General features: G+C 41.6%; 1 protein-coding gene across 1 annotated transcript in view; it reads right to left on the reverse strand.

The window, feature by feature from the left end:
• Nucleotides 1-6,221: 6,221 nt before the first annotated feature.
• LOC145403213 (sodium-coupled monocarboxylate transporter 1-like) overlaps nucleotides 6,222-21,908 on the reverse strand; it is a 53,778-nt gene continuing 38,091 nt past the window's right edge. Inside the window, exon 13 of the mRNA XM_080275022.1 lies at nucleotides 6,222-6,709. Within this exon, the coding sequence (XP_080131148.1) occupies nucleotides 6,453-6,709 (257 nt within the window). The 3' untranslated portion in view covers nucleotides 6,222-6,452. The remainder of the gene's footprint in view (nucleotides 6,710-21,908) is intronic.

A 21,908-nucleotide genomic window follows, 5' to 3' on the forward strand; every position in this document is an offset into this window, starting at 1 on the left:
TGTCTTATTGCGAGGATTGCCTGTACAGTACAGCAGACCCTCGTTATATGATGAACCGGTATGCAGTAAAGCACCCATATGAAAAGTTAGGACCCTTTTTCAATATACAGTAGAATTTTCACATACATTATGATTCCATAAGAAGCCTCACTGGTTGATATACAGTTGGTATTGTCACCTACTGTATATGATCATGCTCACACAACTCTCCAGTCAGTTGTTTGTTTCACTGTGGCATTTGCACACGTCACTCTTGGATGTGCTAATATCAATGATGGAACAGTACTCTGGTGTTGGAGTTCAGGCAGCAGGTGAAGTGAAACACAGTAAATCCTAGTTAAGGTGATTAGTGAGCTTGTTTTTAGACTTATTTTTGGTGGTAGCAGCAAGTGATCTGAAAGAACAGCTTAGATGAGGTGCAAACTTATTTTTAAACTTTGTTGTGTGGATAACCCTTGATCCAAAACATATCCAATTTAACCCATAATTGACTTGATGTATGTTAAATTGTTAGCAAAGGATTTTTCAAGTGCATCTTCATCATAAAATGAGGGGATGCTGTATTTACTAAAGAAAGTCAAGACCTGATTTAAGAAAGTCCTCATAATACTGTATGTATATATATATATATATATATATATATATATATATATATATATATATATATATATATATATATATATATTTATATACTTTTTTGCTATTTTGTCCACTGTAAGTACAGAAAAATTTCCAATTAATTTCTTCAGTTTGATGAAATGTTTATAATTTTATTCTATATTCCCACAAATGATTTTATTTAACTCAGGAGAGTCCTCTTGTACAAGGTAAGGAACTTGTTAAGTGTAAGCTGTGTTTGGTATATCAAGTATGAAAAACCTCTCCTAAGCTGAATAAAATCTGTTGGTTTTAAAAGGAATATATTAAAGGTCCATTGCTAGATGATGTACCAGTTTCTCCCACTATATAGTACTGTCAGTTTAATTGCAATTTATGAGACTTTTAAATATGTGAGAACTGGCTGTACTTACCAGCATTTGCCATTCAAGTCAGTACTGCAGAATTATAATGTATGTTACCTTTGCAGGGTATTTTTGTTACTTTAATCCTATGATTGAAACTATTCTGTCATACTTGTTAGTTGGTATGATTTATTACTGTAATTCAATCTGATTTATGAACATTGGAATTGGAAAAATTTTCAGATACAGTTGTGCAACATTTATATTAGTTGTACATTTTTAAAATATCCCATCTTATCCCATTCTTAGGTGGGAATAGTCATAATGATGATGATGATGATGATGATTGTGATCAGGATGATTGTATTAGTAATTATGTTAAGTTGGAAGGTCACATGAGAATGTTCTTATAACACTGTGCCATATTAATGTTTTGATGCTGGAATAATGACTTAACACTGAGGTCTTGTTATTCTTGGGCAGCTTCCACAGTTTGCATCTCATCAGAAGAGACTCCAACATGGTAAGCTTCACTGTGGAGATATGGAACTTGATAAGGATTCCATGGTGACTGTTTAATACTGCTCATGTTAATCGTTTGTGCTTTCATCAGAGTTGTCAATGGAAGCAGAAACAGAGGAGTGACTATTGCTTTGGATAGCATCATAACAAAAATCATTGACTGTGGAAGTGGCCTCTTGTATGTATCCTGTCATGAAAGGGCTTCAGACAGTTTGGAGTTGACGATAATGCACTTATTATTTATTAATCTTATGTGTTGTCAAAGGGTCCAAGAAGCTTTCTAAGTAGATGATAAACTGTGATGTACCAACCCATCACTGCCTAAGTGGTGGCCTGATGTAATGTTAATAATTTTGTAGCTTTATACTTGTACAGGTATTGAGCGTGAAGAGAACTGTATATTTTTGTCATGGCATATTTAAGTATGAGACTTATCTGTATGGATGATTAGAAACAAATTGTAATTATTGCCTATTTGACTCTCTCTCTCTCTCTCTCTCTCATTAATTCGAGTATAGTGTTTTGAAGATTGAGTCTACAGCATTATTTCAGGTAATGTCTAGTGTGTGGAGAAGCTTCGTTGTAGTTTTTTTGAACATAATTATGTCATTATTTATAACTTTGTAGTTACATAGCAATACACTTACAAGTTACCTAAAGTGTTCAGTATAATGCACATTGGTTTGCAATATTTATTTTAAGCACAGGTCAGGCTGTGATGTTATGTAAATTCAGTACACCTATCACAGTTTAGGAATGGTAAAGTATTGGGAACTTTGCAACCTAAAATCTGTCCAGTTCAACTGGGCCAAAAACTCCCATTTGTCCATCCTGAATGCTGCGTGGAGATTAACATAAACATATGGCTCTGGTTATGAATAAGTGCTAAGGAAAGGATGTAGAGCTGCAGCATTGTCATAGTCTGCTATGAAACAATGGAAAATAAACTGCAAAAGGACACAAATCTGTACCAAATTAAAGTGGACAGACCTATAGAAACCTTTAAATAAATAAATGTAAACTGGTACTGTACATGCTCCATACACTAGCTTGTTGGCATGTTTTTGTAAAGGTTACAGTGCTGTGTTTACTGTGCCTGTTTGATTATTATTATTATTATTTTTTTTAACCCCTTCAACCAGATGATGTACTATATTTGTTTTATTTTTGCTACTTCTAGAATTTCTATTTAGGCCTGGGTGAGATGTAGATTTCATTAACCCCTTCACTAATAGAAGACATATTTTCAGAGTTGAATAAAATAATCTGGAGGTAGCAAGAATAAACTAACATATCATAGTAGTAAAGGGGTTATGGCATGGCAGGTTCTTTTTTGTGATGCTTGGGAGACAGGGGAGACTGGGATAACTTGAGCAATTTTCTCCTTTTCATTGTCCTTTATCTTAGTTTATTTTCAAGAAAGACGGGTCATATCATAACACATATTACAACTTGTCATGGACCTCTGGCAGTGATATCTTACAGCATCATGCCAACAATATTTGGGGGGTCAAATGGCTGATCTTACCCCATGTATGGGATAAGATGATCCTTGCTGTGGATGTAAGGATGTAGGATGTAAGCAGTGGAATCGATGAAGAAAGTCAAAATGGGGAAAACTTCAGGAATTGATGAAGTGTGTGGTGAACTGCTGAAGCATGGGGGAGAGATAGTAGTAGAATGGATGTGGAAGATGTGCAGATTGGCCTGGGAGGAAGGTAGAGTTCCAGAGGATTGGAAGTCAGGTATAATTATTCCCCTATACAAAGGAGAAGGGGAAAAAGAAGTGTGTGGTAGTCATAGGGGCATATGTCTTCTTAGTGAAATAGAAAAAGTATATGGTAGGATACTTATTGACAGAGTTAGGGAAATAACAGAGAAATTAGTTGGAGAAGAACAGGGAGGTTTTAGGAAGGGAAGAGGTTGTGTAGATCAGATATTCATTCTTAGGTTATTCATCCTTAGGTCTTTAGTAGAAAAGTTTCAAGAGAAGGGAAAGAAGTTGTATGTGGCCATCATGGGTTTGGAGAAAGCATATGACAGGGTGGGTAGACAAAGAATGTGGAAAGTACATTGAATTAAGAATATATAGGGAGTAAATGGGAAGTTGCTGAATGCCATGAAGAGTACATATGAGGGTGCCAAGGCTGCAGTGTGTGTGGACAGTGAACTGAGTGAATTTTTCTGTTTGAAGGTTGGATTGAAACAGGGATGTGTCATATCTTCATGGTTGTTCAATCTGTATATGGACGGGTTTATAAAAGAGATACAAGGTAGGGCAGTGGATGTTGGAGCAACCCTATTGAGAGAGGGCAGTGTTTGGAAACTCCCAGTACTGTTGTTTGCAGATGATACTGTGTTGTTAAGTGAAGACGAAGGGGAACTGCAAGGCTTGGTGAATGAGTTTGGGAGTGTGTAAGAAACAGACTCTAAAGGTGAATGTAGGGAAGAGTAAAGTTATGGTCTTCGAGAGAAATGAAGTCACTGAATGTCCAGTGAGGTTGGATGAGGAGGAAATGGAAAAAAGTGTGTGCATTTTAGTACTTGGATGGTGTGATGAGTAAGGATGGAAGTTTGGAGGTGAAGTGCTTGAAAGAGTACAACAAGGAAAAAAGGTTGCTGGTTCTTTGAGAGCAGTGATAAGAAACAGAGAAGTGAGCATGGAAGTAAAAAAGTTGCTGCATGACAGTATTGTGATACCAACTTTAACTTATGGAAGTGAAGCTTGGAACTTGTTAGAGGGACAGAAGTCAAGAGTGAGAGCAGTGGAAATGAGTTACTTGAGAGGAGCATGTGGAGTCACATGGAGAGACAGACCAACAAATGAGGAAGTGAAGGAGCATTATGGTAAGGATGTGGATGTGATAGAAAGTGGTTGGAGAAATACACTGAGGTGGTTTGGCCATATGGAGAGGATGGAGAGCTAAAGGCTGATGAGGAGAGTGTATGTGAGTGAGGTGGAGGGGGGAGAGAGGGAGGGGGGGGGCCAAGGATGAGATGGAGGGATGAAATGGAGAGGTATTTGAGCAGGGAGCAGGACAGTGAAATGGTGGGGGACAGGGTGACATGGAAGCAGTTTGTTTGTGGCCACCTCTTATTGGATTAAGGCGTTTGTACAACATAACTACAGTAATCCAACCCCCTGCACTATATCGGAAAAAAAAAAAAGTGAAAAAATACAGTACTTTTAAAATCATTCATGGCAGCTGGTAAACAGTTGTGGGTAAGTAGTGTCATTGTTGGGTAAAATGATCCATGGCTCAGCTTCCCCCAGTTTGATTGGCTCAGCTTACCTCATTGTGACCTATAAGAATGATTTAAGATTTGTATACACATTGGTGCATGGTGATTAGCTTCAGCAAGTTAAGGTAAAAGCATAGGGAGATCAGTTTCAGCAAGTTATGGTAAAAGCATAGAAGTACAAACATTTTATGCTGCCCATGAATTATGAAAAGTATTTAAAGCAAGTATATATAGTAGAAATTCACCTACCAATTCCATCAAATATTACTTTTACAAAAAAAAAAAAAAAAAAAAAAAAAAAAAAAAAAAAACAGCATGCAAGCCTTCTGAAACTCTTGGCTCCTTGCATCAATAACAAAGTTATGTTATCAGTAAACACTAGATGGTGCCAACTGTTCTCATAAAGCATTTGGAGCAGATGGCTCAGCTCACCCCAAGGATCAAATTACCTCAGTCTCCTCCACAGTTTACTGAAGCTAATTAAAAGGAACACCTTATTAATGTTTTTGGAATTGTAACCTCATCTGATCCATAGGGAGGAAAAAAGGCTATGTTGATGATGAGGATGGAATTGTAATCCATGATGGTAGAAGTAATAATCAGTTCCATATTACCCCTTGCAGAGTATAAAAGGCAAAGACTTGACTACCATCATCCAGATCATTTGTAGGTCAGTGAAGTAAACATTTACAGTATAAATATACTGTATTAAATAATACTTTTAAATATATATATAAAAATCCTATCACAGTGCTTTCAAATTTTAACTCAAAATATTACAAAATGAGCATGAAATCAAACTACCGGTATACCGGTAATAATATTATCATTACAACTATGGAAAATATATACAGCAATTTAATATAATTTGTATATCATCCTAAATGTAATTCCAGTGATAACTTGAGGTCCTGACATCAGTGTTATGACAATTCTTGACACATCAGAAAACGATATTTAGATTACAGTGAAAATACAATTTTGCATGAACACATACAGCTCTAAACAGTATGTACAACCTGTCAGGTACCTGATATGTCATCATAGTAAAGTAGTACTTTATAAAAAAATGTTGTATTGTACATACATACATACATCACCCAATCCTACATTGCCCCACGAGGAGCGTAGGAGGCCGGGGCTAGGCAAGTTGGTCCTGACATTTAAGATGAGAGTGACCAGCCTCACTCATCCCTGAGTGGCATTACATGAGCAATAAACCCCAACCACCCCATGGATAAAAACCTTCACCGGGTCAGTCCGATTGGAGTGCCATAATTACCCACTAAACCACCAGGTGACAATTTGGTTATATGGTTACCACCCAGCATAGTAAATGGTTTCCTGGTGTACAGGAAACCATTTGGCTTGTCACTCAGTGTAGAGTCACCCATAGACAAATGAAAAAGGAAAGAAAGACAAAACAGGAAGGGAGGAAGAGAGGAAAGGGCATTCACCTGAAAGCAGCATTACATTGAGTGAGTGGATGGTGAGCCCCCCCACCTGCATAAATCGTCATTATGTAGTGCCTTTTTTTGTATGTTCGTTTTTGCTCTTATGTCCACAATAATTTATAGAATAAGTGTCCATTATGTTCCACTGATACTAATAAAGCTGATTAGCCAGTGTCCCTAAATTAACAGTATCAGTTGAATAGAGAGTTTTGATAATTTTGAGCATCACCAGTATTCATATAAAGAGAACATCCTGAAATCTCCAACCATCTCACAGTTTAGTGGACTCAGTGATATTGGACTTGGTGTGAGACAGGTGAGCAACCTTGGCTGTCAGTTCATCATCAGATACATTGAGGTTGGTCTGGGATTGGCGGGGGACCTTGGAAGTCAGTTCATCATCAAGTACATTGGGGTTGATGTGGGAGTTTTGTGCTACCTTGGCAGTGATATCTTCATCGTCAGGTAATGCCCACCTCACCCATGGATGTACCAGTGACCGCTTCACTCGCCGACCACCACTCCTTCCTGTTGGGATATGGTAATGAAAGCCCTCATTATAAGTCATCTATATTACATAGTCCTCATTGTACAGTAAATTGTTTTTATCAGCGACCATTTTTGACAGGCATTTTTTCATTCAGTTCCACAGTAATTTACAGAAAAATTGCCAGATAAGTTCCATTGCTACCTATTAATCCAGTTTGACAAGTTTATCTCAGTATACAGCAGCTTATGTTTGGAAAATGTTGTAGCATTTTGGAAGACATCCCCTTCATATAACAAGGACTAGCTGTGTTACACTTGTAAAATTCTCACAGCAGTGTTCAATTTTTATTCAGTTGATTTTATTCAACTGAGAGTGAGTACAGATTGATAGTCATAATACCGTGGGTATTAATACTGTCACCCCAATGGTCAGATCAACTTCAGTATTCTATTCCAGCTGATGCCAGATGAATTTTTTCAGTTGAGAGTGAATATAGAAGTGTTAATACCTTATTTGTGGTAGGTGGGGGCACTTACCATCCACTCACTCAATGTAGTGCTACTCTCGGGTGTCTGCCCTGTCCTCTTCTCCATCCTTCTTTCCTTCCATCTTCTGTCTTTCTTTCCTTTTTCTTTCCTCGTCTTTCTGCCTGCGGGTGACTTTACACTCCCTCTCCTGTCTTTCACTCCTTCATTCTTTCCTCTTCCTTCTGCCCGTGGGTGACTCTACACTGAGTGACAAGCCAAATGGTTTCCTGCACACCAGGAAACCATTTACTATGCTGGGTGGTAACCATATAACCAAATTTTGGCACCTGGTGGTTTAGTAGGTAATTATTGTGCTCCAGTCGGATTGAGCTGGTGAAGGTTTATATCCAAGGGTTGGTTGGGGTTTATCAATCGGTAGAGAGGTGGCCTGCCGTTCTAATGGACCCAGGTTCAAATCCCCGCTGGAGCAGGGAACAGTTTAAGGATTTGAATTTCATTAAATCAGGCTTTACTGATCTACCAGAAGACCCGCCGACATGTCGTTAAATTACCCCCACTAATACCAATACACCAGTCCTGTATGAGACAGCCCTAGTATGTGTTCAATATGGACGGTGGGTGTTAACGCCGAAGTGGTGACATGTAAAGGTGTATGGTATGTAGGAGGACTGCTGGGCCTTGATAGCAGGCTGTGAAGCCTATGCCCAGAGTCGGACATTTAAAAAAAAAAAAAATCAGGGATGAGTGAGGCTGGTCACTCTCATCTCAAATGTCAGGACCAACTGCCTAGCCCCGGGCTCCTACGCTCCTCATGGGGAAACGTAGGATTGGATGATGGATGGACGGATGGATAATACATTATTATTAATTTCATGATCTGGACAGCTCTAGTATTCTATTTTATTCCAACTAATGACAAAAAATTTTATTTGAGTCAGAAGAGCCTGAGAATGTTAATTCTGACACCATAATCCTGCTTATGGTCAGAACTTTAATGGAGAATGGTAATGGCACTTATGGTGAAAACAACTCTAGTAATGTATTCTGTTCAGTGGCATAGTCAGAAGGATAGCCGGGATGGTGCTGGCCATGCTTGAAATATGCTTGGCCACCCTGGAATTCCAAGTGAATGCCCTCAGACCCCCCTAGAGCCTTCCCAATAATTAGACTTGGTGCTTCCCCATTTAAAAAATCATAGCTATGTTCCTCTCTTACTGGCTGAGTATTATTATATATATATAACTATTGTTTATAGTGGTTGAGGAGGCAAAGGGGAAAATGGGAGGAAGCAGCTCCTGTGAGAAGAGTGGAGAAATTGCAAGATAGTGAGAAAAGGACAGAGTATAAGAGCATAGTGGAAGAAAGATTGGGAAGGTATGAGCTAGAGCAGATGGAAGGGGTGGAAGAAGTATGTAAGATATTCACGGAAGAGATAAGCGCAGCGTGTGAGGTGGTTTGTGGAGTGAGGAGGAGATGCAAGGGTGTGCAAGGGACAGCATGGTGGAATGATGAGGTGAAACGAGCTGTGGAACAAAAGAAGAAGGCATATGGTGAATGGTTGGCAAGTAGAGGTAGGGGAGAAGATGAGAGAGAGAAGAGAGAGGTATATGTGAGCAGGAGAAGGGAGGTTAAGAGACTGGTGAAGGAGAGTAAGAAGAAAGTGGATGAAGAGTTTGGGAGGAATCTGAGTGTGAAATGGAGGGAGAGTAAGAAATTGTTTTGGAAGGAGGTAAAGAAAGTAAGGCAGTGTGAAAGGGGAAATAGTAGGGGAGTGAAAGATAGGAATAATAGATTGTTGGTGGAGAAGAGAGAGAAATTGAGGAGATGGAAGGAGCACTTTGAGGATTTGTTGAATGTAGAGAGTGAGAGCAGTGTGAGTATAAGTGGTTGGAGAATGGCTGGGAGAAGAAGAGATGAGAGGAGGGAGGAAGAGATCAGTAGGTCGGAAGTAGTGGAAGCGATGAAGAAGATTAAGCTGGGAAAGGCCCCAGGAATTGATGGAGTGTGTGGTGAAATGCTTAGGTATGGGGGTGAGATTGTTGTGGAGTGGATATGGAAGTTGTGTAGATTGGCTTGGGAAGAGGGAAGGGTTCCAGAGGACTGGAAATCAGGTATAATTGTTCCTCTGTACAAAGGAAAAGGGGAGAGAGAAGTATGTGGTAACCATAGGGGTATTTGCCTTCTTAGTGTGACTGGTAAAATATATGGTAGAATACTCATTGATAGGGTTAGGCATATGACAGAGGAGCTAGTTGGAGAAGAACAAGGGGGATTTAGGAAGGGAAAAGGGTGTGTAGATCAGATATTTGTTCTAAGATGTTTAGTGGAGAAGTATCTAGAGAAGGGAAGGAAAGTGTATGCTGCCTTCATGGACTTGGAGAAAACTTATGACAGAATAGATAGGCAAGGTATGTGGAAGGTATTAAGAATATATGGAGTGGAGGGGAAATTGTTGAGTGCTGTGAAGAGTATGTACGAGGGAGCTAGGGCTACGGTGCGAGTGGATGGTGAGCTGAGTGAGTTCTTTGATCTCAATGTGGGACTGAAACAGGGGTGTGTAATGTCTCCATGGCTGTTTAATATATATATGGATGGGGTTGTAAAGGAGGTACAAGGTAGGGCAGTGGATGTGGGGGTGGCCTTAATGAATGAGGGTGAGATTTGGAAGATTCCGGTGTTGCTGTTTGCTGATGATACAGTATTGTTGAGTGAAGATGAATGGGAGTTGCAAGGTTTGGTGAATGAATTTGGGACAGTGTGTAGGAGGAGGAAGCTGAAAGTTAATGTAAACAAAAGTAAAGTTATGGTGTTTGAGAGGAATGAAGTCACAGAGTGTGCAGTGAGGTTGGATGGTGAGGATATGGAGAATGTGAGTGCATTCAAGTACTCGGGTAGTGTGATGAGTAAGGATGGAACTTTGGGGGATGAAGTACGTGAAAGGGTACAGCAGGGAAGAAAGGTTGTTGGTACACTGAAAGCAGTGATGAGAAATAGGGAGGTGAGTATGGAAGTTAAAAAGTCACTGCATGATGGTATTGTGATCCCTACCCTGACGTATGGAAGCGAGGCGTGGACATTGCAAGAGGGGAACAAGTCAAGAGTGAGAGCAGTGGAAATGAGTTACTTGAGAGGAGCATGTGGAGTGACGTGGAGGGACAGGTTGACGAATGAAGAAGTGAAGGAACGTTGTGGGGTAGATGTGGATGTGGTTGAAAAGATTAGGAGAAATACACTGAGGTGGTTTGGACATGTGGAGAGAATGGAGAATGAAAGACTGACGAAGAGGGTGTATGTAGGTGAGGTGGAGGGAGGGAGAGGGAGGGGTAGACCGAGGATGAGGTGGAGGGATGGAGTTGAGAGGTATATGAGGGAGGGGGGGGTGAGTTGGGGGGAGGGGAGTCAAATGGTGGGTGACAGAGTGACTTGGAGGCGTTTTGTCTGCAGCCACCCTTTGCGGGATTAGGGCGTCAGGCTATAGATAGATGGACAGATAGTTTATAGGCTCCTGATGAACACTATACAGTAATATGCTAGCCTATTGTTGGTTGTTTATAAATTATGTCGATTAGTCTTAATACTTTTGGGTTGCGCTATGCAAGGTCAGGGGTTACTATTGTTAGGATAATGTAATGACATGAGTTATGAAAAATGGGTGGTACTAGAAAATACATGCAAATGGGTATATATCTGCTACTTGCCAGAGCTCACCCAGACAAAAATAAGAACAGGGCAGAACTCAAACTAGTGGTTTCAAACTACTGTAGATAAATTCCATTTTATTAAAGAGATAGGTAGAAACTGGTTTGGCAACAGAGTAGTGGATGAATGGAATATGTTACAAAGTAACCTAATGAAGCTGCTGCTCTTTCCATTGTGAGTTTAAAGCATAGGTTAGATATGTCTATCTATCTATCTATATACCTAGGCTGCTTCCCCCAAGGAAAGGGAGGTAGCCGAGACAGGACGACTCACTCTCCATTTACTCATCCATTCAAACACATTCATTCGCATCTTAGCCCCAAAGGGGAGAACGGACAGATCCTCACCGCATCACACCGCACAAGGGTCAACTGCGCAATGCAAGCAGTGACTTCCACAGCAGGGCCCGACAGCTGAACTGGTTTACCCCTGCCACATCATAACAGACCCATCCCCTTACCCGCACCTGACCTGACTAGCTGATCAGACCAAATGCGGGAGAATATCCCCTCAGGGCTGCGTCATCACTTATTCATTCACAATTTCTCTCCATTTATTTCTGTCACACACAGCCACTCTTCCTTGCTCAACGGACATCCCTCTCGCATCCAGCGCTCTCTTCACACTGTCCATCCATCCTATTCGTGGTCTTCCTCTCAGTCTTACACCTCTCACATCAGATCTAGTTATCTTTTTCACCAATCGCTCATTATCCATTCTCTCCATATGCCCAAACCATTGCAACACCCTCTGCTCAACTCTACCAGCCATCTCCCGAACAACTCCAGTTCTCCTTCGCACTTCATCATTTCGCACTCGATCCATACGCGTCACTCCACACATACTCCTCAGACATCTCATCTCCATTACATTCAAACTTTTCCTCTCTGCTACACCCATATTCCATGTTTCAGCCCCATATAACGCAGTCGGTACCACAACACCCTCATACAGCCCTCTCTTTACATCCATTCTAAGCGAACGACATTTAAACACTTTTTTCATTCCTCCCAGCACCTTTCCTACTTCATTTATTCTAAACTTCACTTCTGCATCTATTCTTCCATCCACAGCAACATGTGACCCTAAATATTTAAAACAATCTACCTCCTCAAGCATCTCACCATTCAAAACTATATTCATCCCCCTACCATCTATCAACCTCGTACACTTCATCACTTTACTCTTATTCTCATTTACTTTCAATTTCCTCCTTTCACACACCCTTCCAAACTCCTCTACCAACTGTCTCAATCTCTCCTCTGAATCAGTCACCAGTGCAGTATCATCTGCAAACAGCAGCTGCTTCAGATTCCACTCTCCTCCATCAACATTTACCAGACTCAGACCACCTAAAACTCTTGCATTCACCTCCCTTACAACACCATCCATGTAAATATTAAACAACCAAGGCGACATCACACATCCCTGTCGCAGCCCCACTCTCACGGGAACCCAATCACTCACAGAATTTCCCACTCTTACACACGCTCTACTATTTACATAAAAACTTTTCACCCCTTTTAGCAACCTACCATCAAGTCCATACAATCTTAAAACAGTCCACAAAGCCTCCCTATCAATTCTATCATACGCTTTCTCTAAATCCATAAATGCCCAAAACACATCCTTGCCTTTCGCTAAATACTTTTCACACACTTGTCTCACAGCAAACACCTGATCAACGCATCCCCTCCCTCTCCTGAAGCCACACTGCTCATCACTAATCACTCCCTCTGTACCCTCTCTAACTCTCATAATTAACACTCTACCATACACTTTACCTACAACACTCAACAGACTTATACCCCTAAAGCTAGTACATTCATACTTATCACCCTTGCCTTTATACAACGGGACCACACAAGCACTTGCCCAGTCAATTGGCACCATACCTTTCTCAAAGCACACATTCAATAATCTTACTAACCAGTCAACAATAGTCACTCCACCACCCTTCAGGCATTCCACAGCACACCCATCCATACCTGCAGCTTTCCCTGTTTTCATCTCCTTTACTGCCTTCTCCACTTCCTCCTTCGTGATCAAAGAATCATTCAAATCTTCCAACACATTTATTCCTTGCACCCTTCTATCTGCCACAATCTCAGCCACCCTTTCCTCCTCTACATTTAACAATCTTTCAAAATACTCTGCCCATCTTTTCCTTACTGCATCCATCTCAATTAACATCCTTCCATCCTCTGCTTTTACTCGTTCTTCCTTCCCAGACTCTCCCTTTCGCACCCTTTTCACCTCCTTCCAAAACATTTTCTTATTCTGTTGAAAATTCTCTGTCAGCTGCCTACCCCACCTCTCATCTGCTGCCACTTTAGCATCACGCACAGACCTTCTCGCTCTATTCCTCTTTTCCTTATACCTTTCATATGACATCTCATCCTTCCTCTGCAGCCACACTTCATATGCACGTCTCTTCTCAGCCACGGCCATACTTACTTCCTCGCACCACCATTCACTTCCTTTTCTTACACCACCACCCACACGTCTCACACCACACACCTCTTCTGCATGCCCCACCACAGCACTCTTAAACAACTGCCATTCCTCCTCCACGCTGCCATTATACCTATCTTTCACTGCGTTCCACTCATCTTTCAATTTCTCCTGATACTCTATCTTTTTCTCTCTCTTATCCAACTCACTCACTTTCAAAACCTCCCTGCCACACCTAACCCTCCTAGCTCTCACCCACCTCTTACCTACTCTTAACTTTCCCTCCACCAAGTAGTGGTCAGACATACCTCCACCCTCCCCTCTCAGAACTCTCACATCCAACAATCTTCCTATTACATTCCTAGACACAACCACATAGTCCATCAAGGCTCTATCAACAACCCTTCCACCCTCCTGTCTCACCCATGTATACTTATAAATATCTTTCTTCTCAAACAGCGTATTCCCAATCACCATCTCTCGCTCAACACACATCGCTATCATTCGTTCCCCATTTTCATTTCTTCCAGGCACACCATGCATACCAACTACGCCTTCAACTGCTACATTTCCCACTCTAGCATTCAGATCTCCCATCATTACCACATTCACATTCGCTCCAAAACTCTGCAGACACTCATCAACATCATTCCAGAAAGACTCCCTCTCTTGTTCATCCCTTTCACTACCAGGCCCATATGCACTCACAAACACCCACAACTCACGTTCAAATTTCGCTTTCACCCACATCAGTCTTGATGACACCTCCTTCCATTCAATCACACACTGCTGTACTTCCGGACTCACTAACAAGGCCACACCTTCTCTTGCCCTTTCTCTATCAACACCTGACAATCTTCCATTCACACTTCCAAACATAGATTCCCCCTTCCCTTTCATCTTCGTTTCACTCAAAGCTAACACATCCAACTTTCTTCTCACAAACATTCTCCCAATCTCCTCCCTTTTAGCCTCAATTGTACTACATCCACGCACATTCATAGACCCAATCTTCAGGGTACGGGGATAACTCCATCCCCCATCCCTTTCTCTGGCCTGTCTCTTTTTAGGAACTAAAAAACAGAGGAGGGGGTCCCTAGTCCCCTCACCCCGCCCCTTTTAGTCGCCTTTTACGACACGCAGGGAATACGGTGGCAGTATTCTTCCTAACACAACCTGGCCGCAGAGTAGTAGTACCACCCCATAGTGCGGCCAGGTTGTGTCCCCCCCGCCACAGGGGGGGATATGTAAATTACAGATAGGATTGGATAAAAAAAAAAAAATCCTAGTTACTGGTTCATTCTTTTTCCTCTTTAGGTTTCACCTGCCGGTTTTCGCTGGAAGGTTTGGTGGGCGGGGGGAGAGCCTTCTTTTCTATTCTGATCTAAAGGTATTTAGTCACACACTAATAGGTGGTGTCAAGCATGGGTCAAATGGCCTACTGAAGTTATTCCTTCTCATGTTCCCCTGTTCTCTTTCTTTCTATTTAACAGTGAGCACCCCTGAGGATGAGGTAAAAAAAAGATGTTGCATGTCATAGGAAAGTTGAAAAGGCTGAAGACCCTCTACCATTTGTAACTCCACCCCCATCAAATTATTATGAATAAAACAAACGGATAAGAAATGATAATGCCTTTCAACTACACTTTTCACCATCCATAATCCTACTATAATTCATTTCATCCCTACCCCACCGCCAACACTATACGCAGTCCATTAATCCCGTCATCGCTAACACCAAGAATGCGACAAAAATGAGTTGAAGGGCCGTGTTTTTGTTGGTTTGGATTTTGCAGCACCACTTCCTTGGCTATAGATTATATACTCATACATAGGCCTGTTGATTTAGGAAGCTCCCTAGTACCTCTTCTTTTATTTCTGTATGTGGTATTTCAGTATTTAATTGCCTTTTATCGAGGCTAGAAAGCCACAATAAAAGGAAAGATAACATTAAGGCGACGTATGAAAGTAGTGCTACGAAGTTTTTATTAAGTTGTAATTTTGAAAATTTTGACGTGACACCATGGGCATGGTCCAGTCTTTTTTTTTTTTTTTTCTTTTTTTCTTTTTTTCTTTTTTTTTTTTTTAGCATATTCGTCTTGACTAATTCGATATACACAACTGAATTCTCCATACATAGGTTCTGATCACACAGACATTTTGACAACGCTTTCTCAAATAGCCAACGCCAAAATTACGGTCTGTCGACTGATTGGAGTGCTGACGCGCCTTCCGCGGCTCCGCGCCCAGGGTAGTGCATGTGTTGCTGTTCCACGTTGGGGATGTAATCCATGTGTTGATAGGCTGTTTACGGTATTGTGTGTACATGACGTATATTTGCTTGCGTATGGACCAATAGGAAGCTGGAGAAACAACGATGCATAAATACATATGATGTAACTTGGCGGTGGTGGTAAGTACGACTGTATGCTATTATTCGTGTTTTCACTGGTCCGTGCTCAGGGATTTTTTGTAAGTGCGTAGTAATTTAGGTTTATCCCATCAGTCTTTCTACTTCCGCAACAAATACTGACAACGACATAGCGTAAAATGCCTTTATACCGTTTGTTAACGACTTGGCTGTTGTGATAAGTTGTACTAGCTAATTGTTTAATACCGGTAGATTGTAGAGTCCACTATTGTCACCTCATAATATCGTTCTTGGTGTGTAGCCTGCGTATTTCTTAGTTTTGTTGGTAAAAAAAAAAAAAAGTTAATTTTTAGAAGTTACAACGTTTTCTTTTATTATTATTTTTATAGTTTCCAATGCAAAATACCGTGTTTTAATTAGTTTTGACCTTCATTTTGGGGGGAAAATCCCCCTTTTTAATTTTAAGTAAGATTTCCAGAAGTGGGTTTATCCCCCCAAATCAAGATCAAAATTAAAAACACACTAATCTGCATTAAACTAACCCAAACTAACCTAACCTAACTTAACCTAGGGCCTGACATTGACCGAGTGCAAACGCCTGCACCAGCCAATATGGCATGACATTCATCCGCTACCGAGAGATAGCCTAACCTAAGCCACTACATGACGACCCCTACAAAATTTGCTCCCCCAACTCAGACTAGGCTTAAAAGGTAAGTCTTGGTTAGAATAGTTCTGGGACATAATATAATGAATATCGGTAACGCTGGTTACTTCTAAAGTTATTAAAAAAAAAAAAAAAAAAAAAGCAGTCTGCATTCGGGATTTCGTGTTTTTTATGCTGTGCATTGTACGGTACCTATAATGCTAGGTGTTTTGGGGGCGGCTTCCCGTCCCTCTAATGCCTTGTGTGTAGCAGGGTTCTCTTTCTAGACCGGAGCCTAGACAAATAGGAGAGAGGCAGGACACAAAAACTCAAGGCAACAACTTTACATGTGTATTACTAAATTCTACAGCGAAACGGGTAGATGTGACTGTAATGCTAAGTGTTTTAAGGTCGGCTTCCCGTTCCTTTAACGCCTAGTGTGTAGCTGGGTTCTCCTTCTAGACGGAGCTCAGACAAATTAGAGAGGGGCAGGACACAAAAATATTCTACAGTGGAACGGGTAGATGTCACGAATACAGAGATACTGGGCAATTATAATTCTTAGGCCTAGATATGGGTTGCTAGTATCGCGCAGGATACTACTCTGGTCAAGGTCGGGTAAGGAAAATAGCACTTAGGGCAGAGAGGTTATGCACTATTATTGCAGGAAGTCCAAGTTTTATATATTGGTGGAATTGATGGTACTATTTCACTAACACTAGGGCCTGCGTATGATCTTAGTGTGGTGCGGCGTTATTATTTGGTAGCGTGTTCACTGTGATAGACCCGTATTTCACTGTCTTGCTGTGTTCACTGTTTCACCACTCTTTTATATTGTCACAAATGCGTTTCTCACCGACTTCCTTTATACTGTTAATGCACTGTTCTGCCTTTACTTCACAATGTCATGGACACGATACTTTCACTGTCACTCTTTTCGGGTCTGGGCGTCGTGGCGGTCAGGTACAAGGGCGGCGGAGGTGACAACCTCACTATTGGCGGGGCTGGGTTCCGCCGGGTGCCTCTGTGTTCAGGGGCCACAGGATCACGCGTAGGGGCGTCCTCTCTCGTCCGGGGCTGCTGGTGAAGGGTCCCGCGCTTTGGGGGCTTGGGGCAGGAATCTGTCCCTCGGGGCTGGGGCCAAATATCTGCCTGAACGTCTCGCTCAGGCTCCTGACGGAGGACGAAGATCTCCGGTGTCTGGGTGTAGGAAGGTCCCGCCCGGGGGTCCTGGGGGCAGTATGGAGGTCCAAGGGCTGCGGTCCCCTGTGTTCGGAGACGCCGTCAAGAGGGGGCTGTGGCGTCGGCCTACGTCGGGGTCCATCAGGCAAGTCCTCTCAGGATCTGGCTGCAGGGAGAAGAGCCCGGTGGTAGTCACGGGGCCTCTCCAGTACTCCTCCAGGCTGGGGGCTCCCTCTGGGTTGTAGGTCGGTGAACAGGAGTCAGCACCTGACGGAGGAGCGGCTACCGGCCGTGGCCGGAGACCGTCGCTAAGGCCCGGCTACTGGCCATGGCCTGGGGGAGGGAGCGGCTACAGGCCGACTCAGGGGCACCTTCAGAGCAGCTACAGGCCATATCCTGACGAAGGTGGGAGCAGCTACCGGCCATCTCCTGGTTCCCTCTGGAGTGGCTGCAGGCCATCTCCTGTAGGAGGGTTGACCAGCTACAGACCGTCTCGTTAGGGGCACCTTCAGAGCAGCTACCGGCCGTCTCCTAACGAAGGCGGGAGGGGCTACAGGCCGCCTCCTGTTTGCCTGCGCAGCGGCTGCAGGCTGTGTCCTGTTTTCCTCCATAGCGGCTGCAGGCCATCTCCTGTAGGCACTCATTAGAGGAGCTCCGAAGGCACCATGTGTCTAAAACTCATTATTTTATCCTCCGTTATCCTGGTTTCGGCTATACATTGTGGAGGTCCTCATATTTGGTGTTTATTGAAGCGTACTTCCCGTTTCGTAGCTTCACAGGGTGATCCATCAGTAGTGGATTTTTGTATTAACAGGGAAACGAATTATTTTAATCATCATTGGGAAGCATTCTGGCGTGGTATTGGTGCGCTTACTGAGCAGGGGAAGCGTTAAATGACATTGTGAAACGGCCCGCAATTCAGCTTGGGGCTTGTCTTACTCCCAGCATCAAATTTTTACCACTGTAGGCAAAGGCAACATCTAATATGTCCAGTGTGAAGGTTAGATATTTCACTGAGCATCAAAGTTCCATGCTGAGTTACGTAAGGTTGTGGTGTCTGTTGTCTGTGTGCATTCCTATCGTCTGTCAGTTGTCATTACACACTACAAAGTCACCTCCTTGCTCGTTTGATTCCTCCACTCCTTTCCCTCTTCTTCCTTTCCCCTTGCTCTCCCGTCCACCCCACCTCCAGTCCTTTCATCCCGCATTTCTCACCGTGTTGCCTTCCCTCCCTATCGTACAAACACCGTTGTATTCATTCGCCACACCGTATTCTTTTGGGGTGGGGTGGCTGGGAGCCCATGGTGCTTTGGTTAAAAAAAAATTCAGCTTACAGTTTGAAGAACCTGAGTTGGATTCGGTGCTTGGCCCGGTCAGACTGGTGGATGTATTTTGTTTCCTTGTGACCCCTTTTACCTAGCAGTACAAAAGGGACCTAGATCGACTGTTGCGGTTATTGTCGTAGGGGAAGACAGATTTTGCAAACATTGACTGTCTGCCTCGGTGGCCGTCTTGTGCAGTTGATAGGTAAAATTCTAAGCCTTCTTCCTCTCCATGAGTTCTCAGTATTCCCACCTTGCTTTTTATTATTAACCATACCGTTATTAAGGTAATCTACACCAAGACCACTTCTATATTAAGAGCACTTTAACGCCAAGACCACATATACGCCAAGACCAATTCTCCGTCTCCTTTCTCGTTTCTGTTCCATTGCTAGTCATATGTCTGCTTTAAATTAGTGCCATCTGGTCTTTGATACCCGGTGCTAGGAATCCATTATTCAGATTAATTCATACATTTTTTTTCTTTTCCTCGCCTCTTTCTCGCTTAATCCCTGTCTTTATTTTTTATTTCACAGTTCTCCATCCTCCCCCTCGTCTTTCATTTCTCCAGACTTCTCTCCCATCTTCCATGCTGTCCTAACAATTTCTTCTTCCAAATTCTGTCATCCATTTCATCTTCCTAATGCTTGTGTTCTTACCTAATTGTTCTTACCTAATTGTATCTTTACAGGAATGAGTCAAGCTCGTATTGTCCCGTGTCTTAGACCATATTTATCGTACATATCCTTAAATTTGTGAATTGTTTTGGCACACACTATTTCATTCGGTCGTGCATTCCATTGATCAATTGCTCTGTTTGGGAAACTGAATTTCCTTACGTCTTTATCACCTCTCTTCTTATGCAGTTTTTTGCAGTGTCCTCTTGCTGATGCTTCCCCATAGGTTAAGTAATCATTTATGTCTATTTTCTCCTTTCCTGATATGCACTTATATAGCATTATCATGTCACCTCTTTTCCTTCTCTCCTGTAGTGTTGGTAGATTCAGTTTATTTAGTCTTTCTTCGTAGCTTAGGTCCCTTAAGTTTGGAATCCATCTTGTAGCGGCCCTTTGAACTTTTTCAATCTTGTCTATATGCTTTTTGAGATGAGGACTCCAGACTATTGATGCATATTCCAGGGTTGGTCTAATGAATGATGTTATTATCCTTCTTAGCATGTCTTCATTTATGTATGTGAATGCTATTCTCATATTTGCAAGCAGTGTATACATGTTCCGTACCTTCTCGCTGATGTGGTCAGCCGGAGATAGTCTGTTATTGATAATCACACCTAGGTCTTTCTCTCTTTCTGATGTGTGTAGGGTTTTATTTTCTAACTTATAATCCCAATCAGGTCTTTTTCCACTTTTACCAAACTTGATTACATGACACTTGTCCACATTGAATTCCATTTGCCATGTACTATAATACTCCATTCATGAAGTTTATTTAATTCTTCTTGTAGCTCCCTACAAGAGTCTGTGCTAGTACGGTAATTCTCCTTTGTATTTTTGCATCATCTGCAAACATATTCAGATAGCTCTCATTTCCAGTGTTACTGTTTATATCATTTATGTACACTAGAAACATGATTGGTGCCAGCACCGAACCCTGTGGTACTCCACTAGTCACTTCTTTCCATGATGAGTAGTTTCCTCTTAGTACTGTCCTCATTTCTCTTTTTATGAGAAAGTCTTGCATCCAACAAAACAGTTTGCCTCGAATTCCTCCTTGATGGTACAGCTTCCATAAAAGTCTTTGGTGTGGTACTGTGTCAAAAGCTTTCTTGAAATCTAAATAGATACTGTCCACCCATCCTTCCCTTTCCTGTATTGTGTTTGTTACTCTGTCATAATAGCTCAACAGATTAGTAACACATGATTTTCCTTTTCTGAAGCCAAACTGTCTTTCTGTTATCATACTGTGTTCTTCTAGATGATTTACCCAAGCTTTTCTTATAAGTTTTTCTAATACCTTGCTTACAACACTGGTCAGTGATACTGGTCGGTAGTTGAGAGGATTTTGTCTATTTCCTTTCTTGAATAAGGGGACTATATTTGCTTTTTTCCAAATATCAGGTAGTTTCCCTTGACTCAAGGATTTCTTGAAAATTAAAAATAATGGTTTACTTAACTCCTTTGCACATTCTCGTAACACCCAACATGAAATTTCATCAGGACCACTTGCTTTTCCTCTGTCTAATCTACTTAACTCCTCCTGTATTACTTTTTCTGCTATTTGTATATCTGGTAGTATGTGTGGACATGCGTGTTCCACATATTCCCTCTCAAAATTTTTTTCTTCTGTAAAAACTAATTGGAAATTCTTATTTAGTGCTTCACAAATATCTTTCTCTTGTGTATAAGTGATTCCCTCGTCCGTGATGGACTGTATTATATCTTTTACTTTGGTTTTGCTTCTGATATAGCTGTAAAACAGTTTTGGTTGATCACTACTTTTATTTATTATATCCTCCTCAAACTGTTTTTGGGCTTCCCTCCTTATTCTTGTATAGTCGTTTCTTGCCTGTTTGTAATTATTATACGCCCTTTCACTATTGTGTCTTCTGTATCTATTCCACAACAAATCTCTTCTTTCTTTTGATTTTTTACATTCTGTATTGAACCATTTCTGTATTTTCTTATCTGCTTCTTTGTGCTGTGGGATGTACTTCTGGACTCCTATTTCATAAAATTCACAAAAATTTTTATATACAGCATTTAAATCTTGTCCTCTAAGCTCATTTTCCCAGTCAACTTCTAAGAAATACTTCTTTAGGTCTTGATAATTTCCCTTTTTATAGTTTAGTCTCTTTTTGTAACTGTCATTGCTGTTTACTATGTCATATGCTATCCTGAAGTTATAATTTAGTACTGCATGATCGCTTTTGCCGAGTGGAGGGTGATATATTAAACTGTCAGTGTCATTTTCTTGCCTAGTAAATATTAGATCTAGCACTGAAGGTACATCAAGTCCTCTTTTTCTAGTGGTTTCCCTCACATGTTGCATTAAGAAAAACTCTTGTACGAGATCCAGGAGCTTTTGGTCCCAACAGCTTTCTTGGCTATTTATATC

Source organism: Coenobita brevimanus, chromosome 60, assembly GCF_032717465.1.
Source record: "Coenobita brevimanus isolate Jiangsu-jjx chromosome 60, ASM3271746v2, whole genome shotgun sequence".
Lineage (NCBI taxonomy): Eukaryota > Metazoa > Arthropoda > Malacostraca > Decapoda > Coenobitidae > Coenobita > Coenobita brevimanus.